The following is a 20,059-nucleotide window of genomic DNA, read 5'->3' on the forward strand; positions in this document are numbered from 1 at the left end:
TCAACAACAACTATTTCAGTTTCACCTTTTTTCTGTGGAGACATAACTTATTGAGATTTTTTTTTTCATCACTACCAGGTACCTAAACCTCTGTGATGCTACCACATTCGCTTTGAGGAATGGATTGACCCTGTGAGACGGGCTTCATAATTTTTCATCAAAAGGGTATTATGTTCCTCAGCCACCAGAAGGTATGAGATCAACTCAGAATACTTCGTTTCTGTTATTGCATATACACTATTAAATCATACAGGTTGATTTGTATGTGCCTTGCCTTAGTCTCGTCACTACTTCGTCGAGGTTAGGCTCGACACTTACCAGTACATGGGGTCGGTTGTACTGATGCTGCACTCTGCACGTTCTGTGCAGATTTTGATACCGGCTCAGGTTGATCGAGATTTGTTACTGGTCCGCTGTCCGGAGACCCAAGGTAGATCTGTCGGCGTTCACAGACCTTGAAGTCACGTCTATCTTTTATGTCCTACTGTTTTCTTTCATTCAGACAGTTGTATTTCTTTCAGACTATTACTTGTAGTAAATTCTAGAATTCTCATGAATTGTGACTCCAGATCCGGGTGGCAGTAATTAATATAGTTTTATGATATTTCGCACTTATTATATTTTATTTTAGTTAATTATTATTATTTACTGAACGGAAATAAGGAATTGGTTTAATGATTCTCTAACGTTGGCTTGCCTGGCAAGTGAAATGTTAGGCGCCATCATGATCCCGTCGGTGAAAAATTTCGGGTCATGACATAACGAGCCTATCCTTTAAATAAATAAATTGCGGCTAATTCACTTCACTTGTAATACAAAATTTTGATTAAAGAAATATATACTTCGTTTCAAATAAATATCTTGTATTACTTCTAGAGTATTAGGTTTGTATGTTGTTTTATTTTTGATTAATTTTCTATAATCTATTGAATAGTTTTTTGTATCCCAATCAAAATTAACCTTAAATTAAAATTGATAATAAAATCTTTAGAATTGAAAAATTAATGAGATGATCCTTATTATGTGAATGAGCAATATTTTTGGACAGTTAAAAAATTAATTCAACATGTTTGTCCAATAAGAAATTACAAGAAAAATTCATATAATAATAAAAATTTGCACACAGAATGATAGCGAAGTTTTTTTTAAAAAAAATAAAAACTATGTGTTTGCGAAGCTAAATAGACTAGAATTGTGTCATATGATTTGCTGGAAAATACAGGATAGGTGCTAGAGAGGGTAAGGGGGCGTGGGGACCATGGGTAGCATGTGGCTGTAAAAAGAGAGTGAAAAAAGAGCAGAAGTGGTCGTTTCAAAATTCATGGTATGTGTAATTGAGGTGGGTCTTATAATTTCAGCAAACTTGCCAAGCGTGTACATATGATAAAGCTATCATGTAAAAAAATATCTTTAAAACAGATAAACTGTGAAACTTTGAAAATGCCCTTCAATACTAATTAGAAATGTCAACGAAGTGGTGCTTGCTTCACATGTTTTACAGATAATACATGACTTTTTCTTTCACATTATCGGGCCTTCTTCTTCTGAAATATTTTATCCTCCTTCTAAACCTAGCTCTGATACCACAAAGGATAACATAGTACCAAAAATCATAGAGATGATGAATAACAATAGTCGAGATTGGATTAAAGTAGCAAAATTATGATAATAAAATCTTTATGTTAAGGAATGTAGTTCAAAATAATAATATAAAATAAAAAAAATAAGCAATAGAATAAGAGAATAAGATAGAACTATCTTATTTCATCAAGTGTTCAACTGTATCATATATCACATTTCATGCCTCTATTTATACTATTAAATAGAAACTTACAAAATGATTGTCTTAAACATGATATTAACAATTGGAATCATGGGGGGAGATCATGGGAAGAGGATATGGAGGTGTGGGAGTTACAATCATAATAATGAAGAGTAGTGAAAGGTTATTTACATTATGGATAAAAGTAGTGGGAGTAGAGGACATCCACATTAACTAATAATTTACAACACTCCCCCTTGGATGTCCAAAAATAAATATTGTGCCTCGTTAAAACCTTACTAAGAAATAATCCTGTGAAAAATAGTGAAGGAAAAAGTATACACATCTGTAATACGCATTGTTTGCTGCCTCGTTAAAAACCTTACCAGAAAAATCCAGTGAGACAAAACTTAAGCTAAGGAAAAAAGAATATAGTGCGTACCTTACTCCATTCATGAAAATATCACTTTATTTCTCAGAGATGACGCATTCCAATCGTGTATCTCAACTTCTCAAATGTTGAGGCTGGCAATGCCTTAGTGAACAGATCAGCCAAATTATCACATGAACGAATCTGTTGAACATTAATTTTATCATTCTGTTGAAGATCATGTGTGAAAAAGAACTTTGGTGAATTGTTCTTTGTTCTGTCTCCTTTAATGTATCCTCCTTTCAGTTGAGCAATGCAAGCAACATTATTATCATATAGTATAGTTGGATTATTCTTTTTCATAGGAAAACCACACATTTTCTTAATATGCTGAGTCATTGATCTCAACCAAATATATTACCGACTTACTTCATGGGTTGCTATTATCTCGGTATGATTTGAAGAAGTAACAACTATTGTTTGTTTCATTGAACGCCATGATAAAAATGTACCTTCATATGTGAACAAATAGCGTGTTTGAGATTGGATTTTATGTGGATCACACAAATTACCTGTATCTGTATAGCCGATCATTTCTGACTTGGATTCATTAGAATAAAATAAACACATATGTATAGTTCTGCAAAGATATCTAAATATATGCTTAACACCATTTCAATATCTTCTTGTTGGGGAGGATCTAAATCTTACTAATAAGCTTACTGCAAAAGTAAAATTGGTTGGGTATTATCGGAAAGTTACATTAGCACCCAAGTGCACTAAGATATGGAGTGTCATCACTAACAAACTCTTCATCATTTTCTTGAGGCCAAAATGGATCTTTATTTATGTCAAGCGATCTCACAACCATCGAAGTACTCAATGAATGTGCTTTATCCATATAAAATCTCTTTAAAACCTTTTCAGTATATGTTGATTGATGGACAAAAATTCCGTTTGTCACATGCTTTATTTTTAGGCCAAGACAAAATTTTGTCTTACCAAGATCTTTCATTTCAAATTCTTTCTTCAAACACTCTACAACCTTTGGAAGCTCTTTAGAAGTGTCAATGATATTCAAGTCATCAACATACATAACTATGATGATAAATTCAGATCCAGACCTCACAATAAAGATACAAGGACAAATAGGGTCTTTTTTCACCCTTTCTTTAGCAAATACTCGCTAATGTGATTATATCACATCCCCCCTGATTGCTTCAATCTGTAAAAGAATTTCTGAAGCTTTATTGAATAAGTTTCTCCGAAACTTTTATATGCTTCAGGAACTTCAAATCCTTCAGGAATTTTCATAAAAAATTCATTGTCCAATGAGTCATATACATAAACCGTGACAACGTCCATCAACTGCATGTCAAGCATTTCATGAACTGCCCGATTTATTAGATACCTGAAGGTAATTGCATTTACTATAGGAGAATATGTATTTATATAATCAATGTAGGCCTTTACGAAAATCCTTGTGCTACAAGTCGTACTTTATATCTTACGATTTCACCTTTCTCATTTTGTTTTCGCACAAAACCCCACTTGTACACTATTGGCTTGACACCTTTAGGTGTTCGTACTATTGGTCTGTTAATTTTATGTTTTTCAAGTAAAGCCAATTTCATTTGAATTGTGTTTTTTCATTTTGGCCAATCATCTCTCTGTCTACATTCATCAACAGATTTTGGCTCAAAATCCTCATCTTGTTGTATTACTTCAATTGCAACTTTATATGCAAAACTGTTGTCAACAACAACTATTTCAGTTTCACCTTTTTTTTGTGGAGACATAACGTATTGAGATCTTTTTTTTTATCACTACCAGGTACCTAAACATCTATGATGCTACCACATTCGCTTTGAGGAATGGATTGACCCTGTGAGATGGGCTTCATAATTTTTCATCAAAAGGGTATTATGTTCCTCAGCCACCAGAAGGCATGAGATCAACTCAGAATACTTTTTAAAACCTCTTTTTACAGTATTGCTGTCGTAACACCATATTTGAGGCATGAAAAATCGTAAGATTCTTTTCCAACAAATCTGCATCATTCATAACATCCCCGTATAATTTTAATTATGAAGTTATTCGAAATACAACAGAGTTATACTCAATTACGGTCTTAAATCTTGCAACCACAAATGTATCCACTCATATCGAGTCGTTGGCAATACCGTCGCCTTAAGGTGATCATATCTTTCCTTCAGGCTCGTCCAAATTCAAGTAGATCTTTCACTGTCAAATATTCAACTTTCAAACCTTCATCCAAAAAATCATGGCCTCCGCTTTGTCCTGGCTCGATGCCTCATTACCTTGAGTAATGGTGTCACCAAGACCTTTAGCATCTAAGTGAATCTCAACATCGAGAACCCATGATAGGTAATTCTTTTCAGAAATGTCAAGTACCACAAACTCAAGTTTTGACAAATTCGACATGATGAAAAACTATCAAAGAAAATAAATAAGTTAGAAATATTAAATACAAGTACAGTGACGGAAAATATTTTTCATAATATATACGTTATTAGTTAGCATGCTCAAAGAAAATTAAAAGTTTTCTAAATGAAAAACTGATCATTCGTATTAGGCATACAAGTAGAGAAAATCAAACTAAAATTTATTTATCAAGCATGAATAAAAGTTAACTATGAGAGCAAGAATAAAAATTACACAGGTAGGTTGTTAGAAGCTATGTTGTTCGGACTCTTCAAAAATATTGCCGTATCCGTGTCGGATCCTCCAAAAATGTACTAAATTTGAAGGATCCGACACGCACCCAACAACATATTTGAAGAGTCCGAGTAACATAGGTTAGAAGCAGATAATGTATATGCAACAGGACTAGCATATTATTTTACGAAAATTTTTGTTATTTCACTATCTTGTAATAACCTATTCTTGTAAAATAAGTTACTAGAAATTTGCATTTTGTAAAAACGCAAATAAAAAATAAACAGTATTTAATCATACCTTGGCTAATTGAGGAAATTGAAACTCAACTCGGAGAACAAAAGTTTTTTGTGCTAATAACGTGTTAAGAAATGTAGCTCAAAGTAATAATATAAAACAAGAAAAATACGTAATAGAATAAGAGAAGATAGAACTTTCTTATTTCATCAAGTGTTCATATGTATCCCATATAACATTTCATGTCTCTATTTATACTATTACATATAAGCTTACAAAAGAATTTTTTTAAATATGACATTAACAATTGAGATCATGGGGGAAGATCATGAGGGAAGGTTATGGAGATGTGGGAGTTATAATCATAATAAAAAGAAATAGTAGGAGGTTATTTATATCATGGATCAAAATAGCGGGAGTAATGGACATCAACATTAACTAGTAATTTACAATACTTTAGAATTAAAATATTAATAAGGTGATCCTTATTACGTGCATGAGCAATACTTTTGGACAAGAAAAAAGTTAATTCAATATTCTTGTCCAATAAATTTTGCAATATAACTTAAAACAATAATAAAAATTTACACAGAGAATGATTACGGAATTTTTTGAATAGAAAATAGAAATTGATGTAAGTGTGTGTGTGCATGCACATATGATAAAATAGTCTAGAATTGTATCTTATGATTTATTGGAGAAAACAAGGAGAGAGCTAGCGAAGGATGGAGGGCGTGGGGACTATGGGTTGCACGCGGCGGTAAAAGAGAGTAAAAAACAAAGTTGCTACAGAAGGCCCACATAATCAAAAAGTGGCAATTTCAGAATGTTGCAATGGACGTGTGGCATGGGTAATCGAGGTGGCCCCTAAAGTTTCAGCAAACTTATCAAACGTGTATACATGCGATAAAGCTATCGTATATAATATCTTTAAAGCATATAAACTATGAAATTTCAAAAATATCCTCCATGTTATTAATATATTATATTATGGATGTTCATTTAGTACTATGTTATAAATAAGTTTTCTGAAAAAACTTATCCATATGGGATTCCATCGTAAATATGTTTATCTATTTAGTACTTTATTGGAAATAAGCCTCCTGAAAAAGCTTATCCTTTCGGTACTCCGTTATGGATAAATATTACCCCTGGTAGAAGTTTATCTATATCTGGTACAGTAGCAGCTTACACAACAGCTTAGAGTAGCAGCTTACAAGCATCTTATACAGTAGCTTGCAGTAGCAGCTTACACATCAGCTTGTAGTAGCAGCTTACATAACAACTTTCTTTTTTCTATAAATAGAGGAGAATTCAGTTCATTATGTACATCAGTTTGAAGTTGAATAATATATCAGTTTCTCTCTATACTTGTATTTACTTTACATCCTTTATTTTATAACACGTTATCAGTACGAGACTCTGCCATCTCGAGCAAATACTTTGAAAGTATCAGAGGTACGAACTTTCTTTTTCTAAATAATGTCTAACCTTTCTAAACTTGAATTTGTAGCCCTGGATATATCGGGCAAAAGCTACATGTCTTGGGTGCTTAATGCCGAAATTCATCTTGATGCGATGGGTCTAGCAGACACCATCAAGGACAAAAATCAGGCATCAAACCAAGACCGTACCAAAGCAATGATATTCCTAAGCCATCACCTTGATAAGGGCCTGCAAATGGAATATCTTACTGTTAAAGATCCAGTCATACTATAAAATAATTTGAAAGATAGATATGACCACATGAAGATGGTCGTTCTTCCACAGGCACGATATATTATTGGACTCATTTAAGGCTACAAGATTTTAAATCTATCAGTGAGTATAATTCTGCTATGTTCAGAATTATTTCTCAATTAAAATTATGTGGTGATAATATTACTGATCATGATATGTTAGAGAAAACTTTTACCACTTTTTATGCCTCAAATATGCTCCTGCAGCAGCAATAACGAGAGATGAGATTCAAAAAGTATTCTGAACTTATCTCACATCTTCTTGTAGTCGAGCAACATGATGTGCTATTAATGAAAAATCATGAAAGTCGATCTACTGGTTCTTATCCATTCCCTGAAGTGAATGAGACGAACTTCCACCAAGCTAAGCGTGGAAGAAGTCGTGGCCCCAGTCATGGTCATGGCCATGGTCGGGGAAGAAACTCTAATCATGGTAATAATAATGCACCAAAGAACCCTCCTTACCACCAACAGTGGAAAAGGAAGGAACAAAAGCATGAAGCGGTGCTAGGGGTGGACATTCGGTCGGTTCGGTTCGGTTTTAAGAAATTCGGTTCGGTTATTTGGTTTTCGGTTTTGTAAAAGTAGTAACCGAAACCGAACTGAAATAAGTTCGGTTCAGTTCGGTTTTCTAATTTCGGTTCGATTTTCGGTTTGAACATTATCATATTGGGCTCTCTCTACGTAATAATTGGAGTGACAAATTTGTTGGTTTTCTTTCAAAATTTTGGTAAATTAGACTGAAACCAATCAAAAATTTGTTGATTTGCTAATAATTCAGTTTTTCGGTTAACCAACCCAAATAAATGAATAACCGAAAACCGAACCAAAAAACTGAAGTTTTAAAATTTTAAACCGAAACCGAAATAAAAATATTTTCGGTTAGATCGATTTTTTCGGTTCAGACCAAAATATGCTCACCCCTAAGCGGTGCAAGTAGCAAAGGCAGAAAATGGATGCTATAAATGTGGAAGAAAAGGGAACTGGTTACGTACCTGTCGTACCCAAAGCACCTGATTGAGCTGTATCAAACCTCCCTGAAGAAGACAGAGAAAAATGTTGAAGCAAATTTTATTTCTAAAGATAATTTAGACTTCATGCATTTAGATATAGCTGATTACTTTGCACTCCCGGAAGGAGAAACAAGTCATGTGATCGGTAATGAATCTGTAGAAATATAAATATTTTAATTTTTGTTGTTTGTAATAGATAGTATGGTTATGTAATTGTTGTACATAAATAAAAGTTATGCTTTGACAATGATGTTTACTATCATATTTATTTTGTTTATGTCATTTTGAAGAATATGGATAATTCTCAAATTATATTTGGATCAAACACCAATCATGAAGATATTTGTGTAATTGATAGTGGAACAACTCATGCCATATTCAAAGATCAGAAATACTTTTCTTATTTGCTTAAGGAAAAAGCAAATGTTTCAACAATTTCTGGTAATATAAGTTTGATTGAAGGCTCCGGAAGAGCCACTATATTTATGTCTAAGGGAACAAAACTTATTATAGACAATACATTATTTCCCTCCAAGTCCCAAAGAAACTTGTTAAGTTTTATAGATTTTCGCCGAAATGGGTATCATGTTGAGACGATAGATGAAATGAATATGGAAAATCTTTGTATTACAAAGAATGTTTCTGGCCAGAAGTGCATTGTAGAAAAGTTACCAACTCTATCTTCTGGCTTATACTATTCAAAGATTAGTACCGTTGAAGCACACTCTATCGTAAATCAGAAGTTTACTGATTCAAATATTTTTATGCTTTGGCATGACCGTTTGGCCATCCTGGTTCAATAATGATGAGACGAATTATGAAAATTCGAGTGGGCATCCATTAAAGAACCTGAAGATTCTTATAAATAATGAATTTTCTTGTGATGCTTGTTATCAAGGAAAAATGATCACTAGGCCATCACCAATAAAGGTTGACATTGAATCCCCTGCCTTTTTAGAGCGTATATATGGGAATATATGTGGACCTATTCACCCATCAAGTGGGTTGTTTAGATATTTTATGGTCCTAATAGATGCATCTTCAAGATGGTCTCATGCGTGCCTACTATCATCTCGCAACCTGGCGTTTGCAAAGCTATTAGCCCAAATAATTCGATTAAGGACACAATTCCCAGATTATCCTATAAAGGCTATTCGCCTTGATAATGCTTGAGAATTCTCATCTCAATCTTTTGATGATTATTGTCTATCAGTTGGGATAAAAGTTGAACATCCTGTAACTTATGTTCATACTCAAAATGGTCTTGCAGAGTCATTTATTAAACGCCTTCAATTGATAGCAAGACCACTACTTATGAAAACAAAATTGCCCACTACTATTTTGGACTATGCTATCTTGCATGCATCATCACTTATCCGTCTCAGACCGACACATTATAATAAATATTCTCCGTCACAAATAGTTTTTGGTCATGAACCAGATATTGCCCATCTACGAATTTTTGGATGTGTTGTATATGTTCCAGTAGCACCACCACTACGCAGTAAGATGGGCCCACAGAGAAGGTTAGGAATATATGTTGGGTTTGAATCACCCTCTATTATTCGCTATCTTGAACCATTGACAGGAGATTTATTTACTGCTCGATTTGCAGATTATCGTTTGATGAAACAAATTTTCCACAATTAGGGGGAGAGAAAAAGAAAATCAAAAGAGAAATTGTGTGGAAAGTTTCATCATTATCTCACTTTGATCCACGTACCCCTATATGTAATTAGGAGGTCTAGAAGATCATCCATTTACAGAATATAGCAAACTAAATGCCAGACGCATTTACTGAATTGAAAAGGATAACTAATTCACATATCCTTGCAGAAAATGTGCCTATCCGAATTGATGTCCCAGCAAGACCATCTACTAGCATGAGATCTAGTGAACCTAAAGCATGCCTGAAGCGTGGTAGGCCTTTGGGTTCTAAGGATCGAAATCCTAGAAAAAAAAATTGACAAATGATCAAAATGATACTATGAAGGGATCTCCTGAAGAGACCCAAGATCTGATTAGTTCTGAGATTCCTGAAGAAATCAATGAACCCGAGACCCAAGTGAGTGAGGAACTTTTAATAAGTTCTACTGGTGATGGGATTAATTTAAATCGATCTGAAATAATGGTGGATAATAATTTTGCATATAATGTTGCACTTAACATTATGCAAAATAGTGAGAATCTTGAATCCCAATCTGTCGAAGAATGTCGACAAAAATCTGATAGCCAAAATGGCAAGAGTCAATTCAATCGAAATTGAAGTCATTTGCTAAAAGGGAGGTCTTTGGACCAGTAGTCCAAACACCTGCTGGTATAAAGCCAGTTGGTCATAAATGGGTTTTTGTGCAAAAAAAAAATGATAAAAATAAAGTTGAAAGATACAAGGCTCGCCTTGTCGCACAAGGATTCTCACAGCGACCTGGAATCGATTATGAAGAACCATATTCACCTGTTATGGATGCCATAACATTTTGATATCTCATCAGTTTAGCCTTACGTGAAAGGCTTGAAATACATCTAATGGATGTGGTTACAACTTATCTGTACGGGTAACTTGATAATGAAATTTACATGAAAATCCCTGAAGGATTTAAAATGCCTGAAGCATATTCAAAATCTCTAGAAATGTACTCAATCAGATTACAAAGATCTTTGTACGGTTTAAAGCAATCTGGGCGCATGCGGTATAATCGCCTTAGTGAATATTTGCTGAAAGAGGATTACATAAATGATGTTATTTGTCCATGTATGTTTATAAAGAAAATAGCTTCAGAATTTGTTATACTTACTGTTTATGTTGATGACATAAATCTTGTTGGAACTCCAAAAGAGCTCCAAAAGGCAATTGAATATCTTAAGAAAGAATTTGAGATAAAAGATCTTGGAAAGACTAAACTTTGTCTTGGTCTGCAAATTGAACATTTAGTAGAAGGGATCTTTATCCATCAATCTGCCTATACAGAAAGGGTCTTAAAACGCTTTTACATGGACAAAGCGCACCCATTGAGTACACCAATGGTTGTTCGATCACTTGAAGTGAATAAGGATTTGTTCCGACCTCCAGAAGAGGATGAGGAACTCCTTGGTCCCAAAGTACCCTATCTCAGTGCAATTGGTGTACTAATGTATCTTGCTAATGCTACAAGGCCTGACATAGCATTTTCTGTTGATTTACTAGCAAGATATAGTTCTTCTCCTATACGAAGATATTGGAACGGGATTAAGCATATATTGCGATATTTAAAGGGAACTCTTGATATGGATTTATTTTATGCTAACAAAGATGGTGCAGATCTTGTTGGTTATGCAGATGCAGGTTATTTATTTGATCCCGATAAAGCTAGATCTCAAATCGGGTACGTGTTTACATGTGGAGGTACTGTCATATCATGGCGCTCCACAAAATAATCTATTGTTGTTACTTCTTCAAATCATGCTGAGATAATAGCTATTCATGAAGCAAGTATGGAATGCATATGGTTGAGATCAATAATTTATTTTATTCGAGAAAAATGTGATTTGGAATGTGAGAAAAGATCCACAATTTTATACGAAGACAATGCTGCATGCATAGCCCAATCAAAGGAAGGATTTATAAAAGGAGATAGAACGAAGCACATTTTACCAAAATTATTCTACACACGATTTTCAGAAAAATGGTGACATTGATGTGTAACAAATCCGTTCAAGTGACAATCCGACAGATTTACTTACTAAATCTTTGCTAACTTCAACTTTTGAGAAGATGATATACAAGATTGGAATGCGGAGACTCAAATATTTGAAACAAAGTTTTTATAAAAGGAGATAGAACGAAGCACATTTCACCAAAATTATTCTACACACGATCTTCAGAAAAATGGTGACATTGATGTGTAACAAATCCGTTCAAGTGATAATCCTTGCTAACTTTAACTTTAACTTTTGAGAAGATGATATACAGATTTATTCACTAAATCTTTGCTAACTTTAACTTTTGAGAAGATGATATACAAGATTGGAATACGGAGACTCAAATATTTGAAACAAGGTTTTTATCAGGGGGAGTAAAATACGCGCTATACTCTTTTTTCCTTACTAAGGTTTTTCCAACACGGTTTTCCTTATAAAGTTTTTAATGAGACAACTAGTTATGCGTATTACTACATATGTGTACTCTTTTTCCTTCACTAGGATTTTTTTTTTCCATGGGATTTTTCCTAGTAAGGTTTTAATGAGGCACATTATCTTTTAAATGAACATCCAAGGGGGTGTGTTATGAATATATTATATTATGGATGTTCATTTAGTACTCCGTTATAAATAAGCTTCCTGAAGAAGCTTATCCATATGGGACTCCGCCGTAAATATGTTTATCTATTTAGTACTCTATTGGAAATAAGCTTCCTGAAGAAGCTTATCTTTTCAGTACTCTGTTATGGATAAATATTACCCATGGTAGAAGATTATCTATATCTGGTACAATAGCAGCTTACAAGCAGCTTAGAGTAGCAGCTTACACAGCAACTTGTAGTAGCAGCTTACACAACGGCTTCATTTCTTCTATAAATAGAGGAGAATTCAGTTCATTATGTACATCAGTTTGAAGTTAAATAATATATCAGTTTCTCTCTATACTTGTCTTTACTTTACAACCTTTATTTTATAACACTCCATTGTTTTTTAGGGATGTCAAAGAAGTGGTGTCTGCTCGCTTGTTTTATGGCGCTTCTTATACAGTAGGAAGTAGAATTTAGAATACAAATAATTACATATTTTCATTTTCCTAGAGTATAAAAGATCTCGTAAATAAAAAGAACAAATAAACAGCGGATTCCTTAGTTTCTATAGGTATTTTTCAAGTATGCTGACTTAATTATTCCAGATTTTTTCATATAGTAAATACTCACTCTAACACTTCCTTTCCAAGTTTGCTTACCTCTCTGCCAAAATTAGATACGCTGTCAAAATTGTCAATTTACAGCTTTTGACATTGTTGGAACTATGTGGTACGTTTCTACAATTATTCCAATTGAATTATTTGAGCTAATATATCCTGGTGTGACTCTTGTTGAAGCATACACCGAGAGGTGTAGGTCCAATGCATTTAAAATGAATGTTATTACTAAGATTTTATTAAAATACAGTATGAAAATAATAAACTTATGTGGTAGTGCTACAGAGAGAAGTGGGGTTGAGGAAGAATTATTATTTAGAAGTAGTATAAAAATAAAAATAACTTGTTCAGTATATATATTTTAATTTATTTTGTTCTTTTTCTTGCATAGTAGACGATTCTAAGAGCATTTTCAAAAGAAATTTTTTTGTTATGGTGGAAGAGTGGGGAGTGAAAAGACTAATGCACCAGAGAATGATTGCATGAATCGGAATACACTTATTAAGGCAGATGATCAAGAAAGAAAGGCTCCGCGTTTGAACATTGGTTGATCTTAGCTTAGCGTTTTAGTCGTTGCTTTATTTTGTATAATGATAACGATTTTTCTTTCTTAGCGCTCCGACCCCCTTGTATAGTAAGGGCAACTTTGGTTGCGTGATTTCTCTTATCGGGTGACTTGACTCAGCTTGACCTACTTGACTCAATGGTTAGAGTATCGCTTTCTATGTCGAGAGTTATTGGTTCAAATCCAATAGTAGGTAAAACCGACTGAACCTGCTTTTACCAGCATAACAGCAAGCACAACAAGGAGTCAATTAAATGATCAAAGCATCGGTTGAGATTCGTGTTGAGTTACATCAAAAGCATTTTAATATCTATTAGTTGTGAGACTTAACCACCAACAAGAAACCATTCTTTTTAAAAAAACGATTCCTTTTTTGGAGATTTTGGAGGTTGGTGTCAACTTTAACCTACAAGAAGTCGTTGTAGACATCGAAATTTTAAAGTATCAAGCTAAATCCTAAATTCAAGATACTACAAGACTCTTGAAATCCAAGTAATCTATCAGGGTTTTTTGGAGGTTACTCTACCCTAAACCCTAACGTACACCTATATAAAGGGATGCATATTCCCTTGAAGAGGCGTCTCAAAAATCCCATAAATTCTCGGGATATTCACAAGGGATCAAGGCATAAAATAATGTAGTGATCAATAGATGTTCTTCTTGATAATCAAATACTTCAAGAAGAATATCCATACAATGATCGACTTTTATGGAGATTAAATAATCCAGAGAGGTCTGTATCATCCTACGTTCGAGAATACACTGATCCAGCCCTCGAATCACGGAGAACAATTCGGAGGAAGAATCAAGGGATAAACAGAGTTGTAACTCGCAATGTTTATCAATAAAATCACTTTATTCTTTTCTGATTGCAGTTTATTTTTCTTATGTTGAAAATTTATTTCAAACAAATTGGCACGCCCAGTGGGACCAGTTCTGCCCTTCATCTCTTCCTCCTATAAATCAAAAACTCCAAGATTCAAAATTATTTGTTGCGATGGTCGAGTACTTCAAGTCTCATTTTCAAGTTTCGACAAGCCTACACCTCGACAAACCTTGAAATAGGGGGCTTTTGTAGACATTAAAATTTTAAAGGATCAAGCTAAATCCTAAATTCAATATACTACAAGACACTTGAAATACTAGGAGTCTATTAGGGTTTCTTAGAGGTTACTCTACCCTAAACCCTAACACACACCTATATAAAGGGATGCATATTCCCTTAAAGTGGCGTCTCAAAAATTCCATAAATTCTCGAGATATTCACAAAGGGATCAAGCCATAAAATAATGTCGTGATCAATAGATGTTCTTCTTGATAATCAAATATTTCAAGAAGAATATCCATACAATGATCGACTTTCATGGAGATTAAATAATCTAGAGAGGTCCGTATCATCCTACGTTCGAGAATACGCCGATCTAGCCCTCGAATCACGGAGAACAATTCCGAGGAAGAATCAAGGGATAAACAGAGTTGTAACCCGTAATGTTTATCAATAAAATCACTTTATTCTTTTCTGATTGCAGTTTATTTTTCGTATGTTGAAAATTTAGTCCAAAACAAATTGAAGCTCTCCTCTACAGTGGTGATTCGCAAGTCTTCTATAGAGCAAGAAGTTGTCATCTCCAAGGGATGAGCCACAAGTTTCCATCCTTCACGTTTGTGCAGGGTCAGTTTTCAGTTTGCCTTATCCTCCAGAGAAGTCGTCTTCACATTCTGCTTCTTGCTTTCCTTAGTAGTAAACTTCATAGGCGAAGCATTGACATTCATGGATTATTTGCTTTTAGCCATGGGTAAAAATTTCCCCACTTTATTGACTTCTTGCTTGTCTCTGCCTAAGCGAGGTTCCTGGACAGGCGGCCCTTCGCTCCCAACTGCAGCCATGCTTAACTCTATATCATGAGCGTGCGTGGCCAGTTCTTTGAAAGTCTTAGGCTTTATGCCTTGCAAGATGTAGCGAAGACCCCAATGCATACTTTGAGTGCACATCTCAATTCCGGAGGCTTCACTAAGCCTACCTTTATAGTTGAGACTTGCATGTCTCCATCGATTAATGAAGTCAATAACTGGCTCTCCCTTTTGTTGGCGCGTGTTTGTAAGTTCTACCATACTTACGGTACGTCTTGTGATATAGAAGCAATTGAGAAACTCTTGCTCCAATTGCTCCCAACTATCAATGGAACCAGACTCAAGATCTGTGTACCAGTCAAAAGTATTCCCTTTAAGGGAACGGACAAGCTGTTTGACGAGGTAATCACCATATGTTTTAGCATTGTTGTATGTTTCGACGAAGTGCGCCACATGTTGCTTCAGATTTTTTTTTCCGTCAAACTGCTGAAATTTTGGGGGGTTGATAACCAGCAGGCATCTTCAAGCTATCAATCATTGCGGTGTATGGTTTTGCATATGTGAGAGAGGATTTGGCAGCCACCTCGCACTTATCCTTGAGAGTCCCCATGATGAACTCCTTCAGTTAATCAATTGGGATTATCCCTTTAGAAGAGACTGGATTTCCTTAGCAGACGCCACTTGTACTGCGGGAAAATCAATTCTCTCTTGTGCTTCTGGACGCTTTCCAAGTGCATGACTAGAATCTCCTTCCATTAGGACGTCCACCTCTAACGACCCGATCGGTCGTTTCAAATATTTGCACTTTGTTCGGTTGTTTGAGGGCATGAGTAGCTCCGTATGATGTACTTTGACTTGTGTGAATCATCGGTTTTGGGTTGAAGATATTTCAGAATCGAATTGGAAGAAAGAATTTCATTATTGAAGCTTTAAATTGGGAGAGTTGACCAAAATTTGACTCTTTAGTATTTGACCTCGGATTGGAATTATGATGGTTCCATTAGCTTCGTTAGGTGATTTTGGACTTAGGAACGCGACCGGAATGCAATTTGGACGCTCGCGGTAGAATTAGACTTGAATTAACGAAAGTTGGATATTCGGCAATTTCGGTCGGCAGTGGAAAAATTGATATCGGGGTCGGAATGGAATTCCAAAAGTTGGAGTAGGTTCGTAGTGTCATTTGTGACGTGTGTGCAAAATTTGAGGTCATTCAGACTTGGTTTGGTTGGTTTCGGCATCGGTTGCCGAATTTGGAAATTTAGAAGTTCTTAGGCTTGAATCCGAGGGTAATTTGGTGTTTGGATATTGTTTTGAGTGATTCGAAGGATCGACTAAGTTTGTATGTTGATATATTACTTGTTGGTATTTTTGGTTGAGGTCCCGAGGGCCTCGGGGTAATTCCGGGTGGTTAATTGATTTGTCAAAGTTGGAAAATGCAACTGAAGCTGCTGCTTCTGCTATTTCCGCACCTACGGAAGGAAGGATCGCAGGTGCGGGGCCGCTGGTGCTCATGGGGGTTCGCAGGTGCGGGAAATGCTGGGCTAGGCAGGATACGCAGGTGCAAGAAGGCTATCGCATCTGCGAGCCCGCAGGTGCGAGACCTGGGACGCAGATGCGGAAGGAAGGAAGAAGGTTGGCTTCGCAAATACAGCGCACCACTCGCAGGTGTGACAGGTTTACCGCAGATGCAGAACCTGGGCGTTTAAGTGACTGGCGCAGGTGCGGTTGTTGGGGCCGCAGGTGCGGTCGCGTGGGTTTGAATAAAAGGCCGTAGGTGCGAGAAGCCTGGACAGAAGGTATATATTGCACACTTCGCGAATTTTGGTGAATTCTTCACCATTTCTATTCGGTTTTGGGAGCTTTTGGGAGAGATTTGAAGAGGGAATCGAGGGGGTTTTCATTGAGGTAAGTTACTTGAGCCCTAATACTCGTACATATGGTGATTTTTCGTTGTTTAATCATAAAATTAGTGAAAATGAGGGGTTAGGGCTTGGGATTTTTGGAGAAGTAATTTAAGGATTTGAAGGACCAAACAATGTTGGATTTTGATGAATTTGATATAGTTAGACTTGTGAGTGAATGGGCTTTCTAGTTTTGTAAATTTTGTCGGATTTCGAGACGTGGGCCTGGGGGCCGGGTTTGAGCCAATTTTGGGTTTTGGTCTAATTTTGATAGTTTTTCTTGTGAAATTCATTTCATTAGCGTATATTGATGGTATTGTACTGATTGTGAATAGATTCGGAGTATCTGGAGGCCGAGTCAAGAGGCAAGAGCATCGCGGGGTAGAGATTTGACCGGTTTGAGGTAAGTAACGATTGTAAATATAGTCTTGAGGGTATGAAACCCCGTATTTCGTATCATTCTACTATTTTGAGGTGACGCACATGCTAGGTGACAGGTGTGTGGGCGTGCACTGTTGGGAATTTTGACTTGGTCCGTCCAGTAGCAACTATAAAGTTGCATATTTTGTTGAAACTATGTGATACTTAAATGTTTTAGAAAGAGTTTCTGTAAATTGGGCGGAATGCCATGTTTTGGGCCTTGTGACAGTGCTGTTTGGACCCTTAGGGGCCTTTTCTTACTATCCTCTCACTGTTTTCGATTGAAAATCTATACTCAGTCATGGTTACACCTGTTTACCGCATAACTCAATTTTTATTACTCTATTTTGATGCATATAAATGTTGTTTTGGGCTGAATACCCTGTTTTACTGAAATGCCCGAGTGGCTTGAGAGGTTTATGATTGAGTGAGGTCGAGGGCCTGATTTGTGAGGATATTTATGGAATCGGGCTTCACGCCACAACATGTTTGATATAGGCCGAGGGCCTGAGTGATTTATGCCATGATTTGGCTTGATATAGCGCTTGGGCTGAAGGAGCCCCTCCGGAGTCTGTACACACCCCCAGTGAGCGCAGGTATCTACTGAGTGCGAGTGCCGAGTGCTGAGTGACTGTGAGGCATAAGTGATTGTGAGGTATGCCCAAGTGGCAAGAATGATGGTTAGGTATGCCCGAGTGGCAAGAGTGATTGTGAGGTATGCCCGAGTGGCACGAGTGACTGTGAGGTTTGCCCGAGGGGCTGTTTATGACTTCATCATTTTTGCTCACCTTTGCATTGAGCATTTGTTTGAAAAACTGTTGAAAAATATCTTTAAATGATTTTTACTGGAACTGGGTTTAATTGAGATGATTTGATTCAAACACTGATTTTTAAAGCATGTTGTACTTTACTGAATTTTTGTGATATGAACTTGATATGCTTTATTGCTCGTCACTATTACTCAGTCTTTATTTATTGTTATTACTTACTAAGTTGGCATACTCACGTTACTCCCCGCACCTTGTGTGCAGATCCAGGTGTAGCTGGACACGGTAGCGATTGTTGATTATTTTGGTTGCAGATTTTCTCGGGGATAGCAAGGTAACTGTTTGGAGACCGCAACCCCTGCTCTTATCCCTCTTATCTTCTTTTATTTGTATTTAGCTATTTTCCATACTATGTTAGTCTTGATATTGCCAGACAAATAGTAGTAGATGCTCATGACTAGTGACACCCCGATGTCGGGCTTTTCTTTTCCGCATTTTTGTTTGATTTGAACTCCTTTACGAAGGTTTTTAAGCTAAATAGCCTTGAAATTATCTTTGAAATGAAAACATCGGTTTGTTTTGGAAATGAGTCGGCTTGCCTAGTTCTACGATAGGCGCCATCACGACAGAGGTTAGTTTGGGTCGTGACACCACCCTATCTGTCAACTTGTTAATTTGAGCTTCTTGACCCTGCATACATTTGGTTAAGCCTTCAATCGCTTTTGTCAAGTTTGCGAGTTGGTCCTCTATGGATGAAGCATTGGTCATCATTGCATGCATCACCATAGTAGACGATGGAGAATAACATGGATTCTCATGAACATGATATTTGGACATGTTATGCGGAATAGATCTAGTACTCAAGGTATCATCATCGATTTGCGCAGGGGATTTCTTGAGTGTAGACAAGCTAAGTTGCGCAAGAACCTTCTCGATCCTTTCAGCGATGTTATTTCCTTCTGTGGTCGTGTTTGCGAAAGATCTCACGCCTTTTGAAGATGATGAACCGAAGACAACAGAAGATTCAGACTGCGCTTGAGATGTTCGTTTTCCCAACAATTTATCTTGGTTCCTTGTAATTGGTCCCATGCTTCCCTTAGTGACATCTAGGATGTTTTCCACAACAGTAGAAAATATGGATTCGGTAGCTTTTGTGGAAGCGAACTTTGAGTTGACCTTCTTAGGAGCCATCTTAGTGTTCTTGGATTTTGATTGTTGGAGAGAAGAGATGAGAGGCAAAGATAGTCCCATTGGGCGTGCCAATTTGTTTGCAATAAATTTTCAACATACAAAAAATAAATTGCAATCAGAAAAGAATAAAATGATTTTATTGATAAACATTACGGGTTACAACTCTGTTTATCCCTTGATTCTTTCTCTGAATTGTTCTCCGTGATTCGAGGGCTGGATCAGCATATTCTCGAACGTAGGATGATACGGACCTCTCTAGATTATTTAATCTCCATGAAAGTCAATCATTGTATGGATATTCTTCTTGAAGTATTTGATTATCAAAAGGAACATCTATTGATCACGGCATTATTTTATGCCTTGATCCCTTTGTGAATATCCCGAGAATTTATGGGATTTTTAAGACGCCTCTTCAAGGGAATATGCATCCCTTTATATAGGTGTGCGTTAGGGTTTAGGGTAGAGTAACCTCCAAGAAACCCTGATAGACTCCTAGGATTTCAAGAGTCTTGTAGTATCTTAAATTTAGGATTTAACTTGATCCTTTAAAATTTCGATGTTTACAATCGCTTGATCGATGATATTGGAATAATTATTCCGGAAATAAAATCTCTTATTAGATAAGAATATTAATGGAAAATAATTTTTAGTTGGACGAATACGTTATGACATGTAGATTAAC

The 20,059-nt window shown here is 36.0% G+C and overlaps 2 protein-coding genes across 2 annotated transcripts; one reads left to right on the forward strand and one right to left on the reverse strand.

Annotated features, from left to right (window-relative positions):
• Window positions 1-2,895: 2,895 nt before the first annotated feature.
• On the reverse strand, window positions 2,896-3,228 carry LOC138909553 (uncharacterized mitochondrial protein AtMg00810-like). Its single transcript, XM_070200759.1, has one exon. The coding sequence runs from the start codon at window positions 3,226-3,228 to the stop codon at window positions 2,896-2,898; it is 333 nt and encodes a 110-aa protein (XP_070056860.1).
• Window positions 3,229-10,929: 7,701 nt separating this feature from the next.
• LOC138909554 (secreted RxLR effector protein 161-like) lies at window positions 10,930-14,886 on the forward strand. The gene is made up of 2 exons (XM_070200760.1): window positions 10,930-11,122; window positions 14,777-14,886. The coding sequence occupies exons 1-2, from the start codon at window positions 10,930-10,932 to the stop codon at window positions 14,884-14,886; spliced, it is 303 nt and encodes a 100-aa protein (XP_070056861.1).
• Window positions 14,887-20,059: the final 5,173 nt, after the last annotated feature.

The sequence above is a fragment of the Nicotiana tomentosiformis genome, chromosome 4 (assembly GCF_000390325.3).
Source record: "Nicotiana tomentosiformis chromosome 4, ASM39032v3, whole genome shotgun sequence".
NCBI lineage: Eukaryota > Viridiplantae > Streptophyta > Magnoliopsida > Solanales > Solanaceae > Nicotiana > Nicotiana tomentosiformis.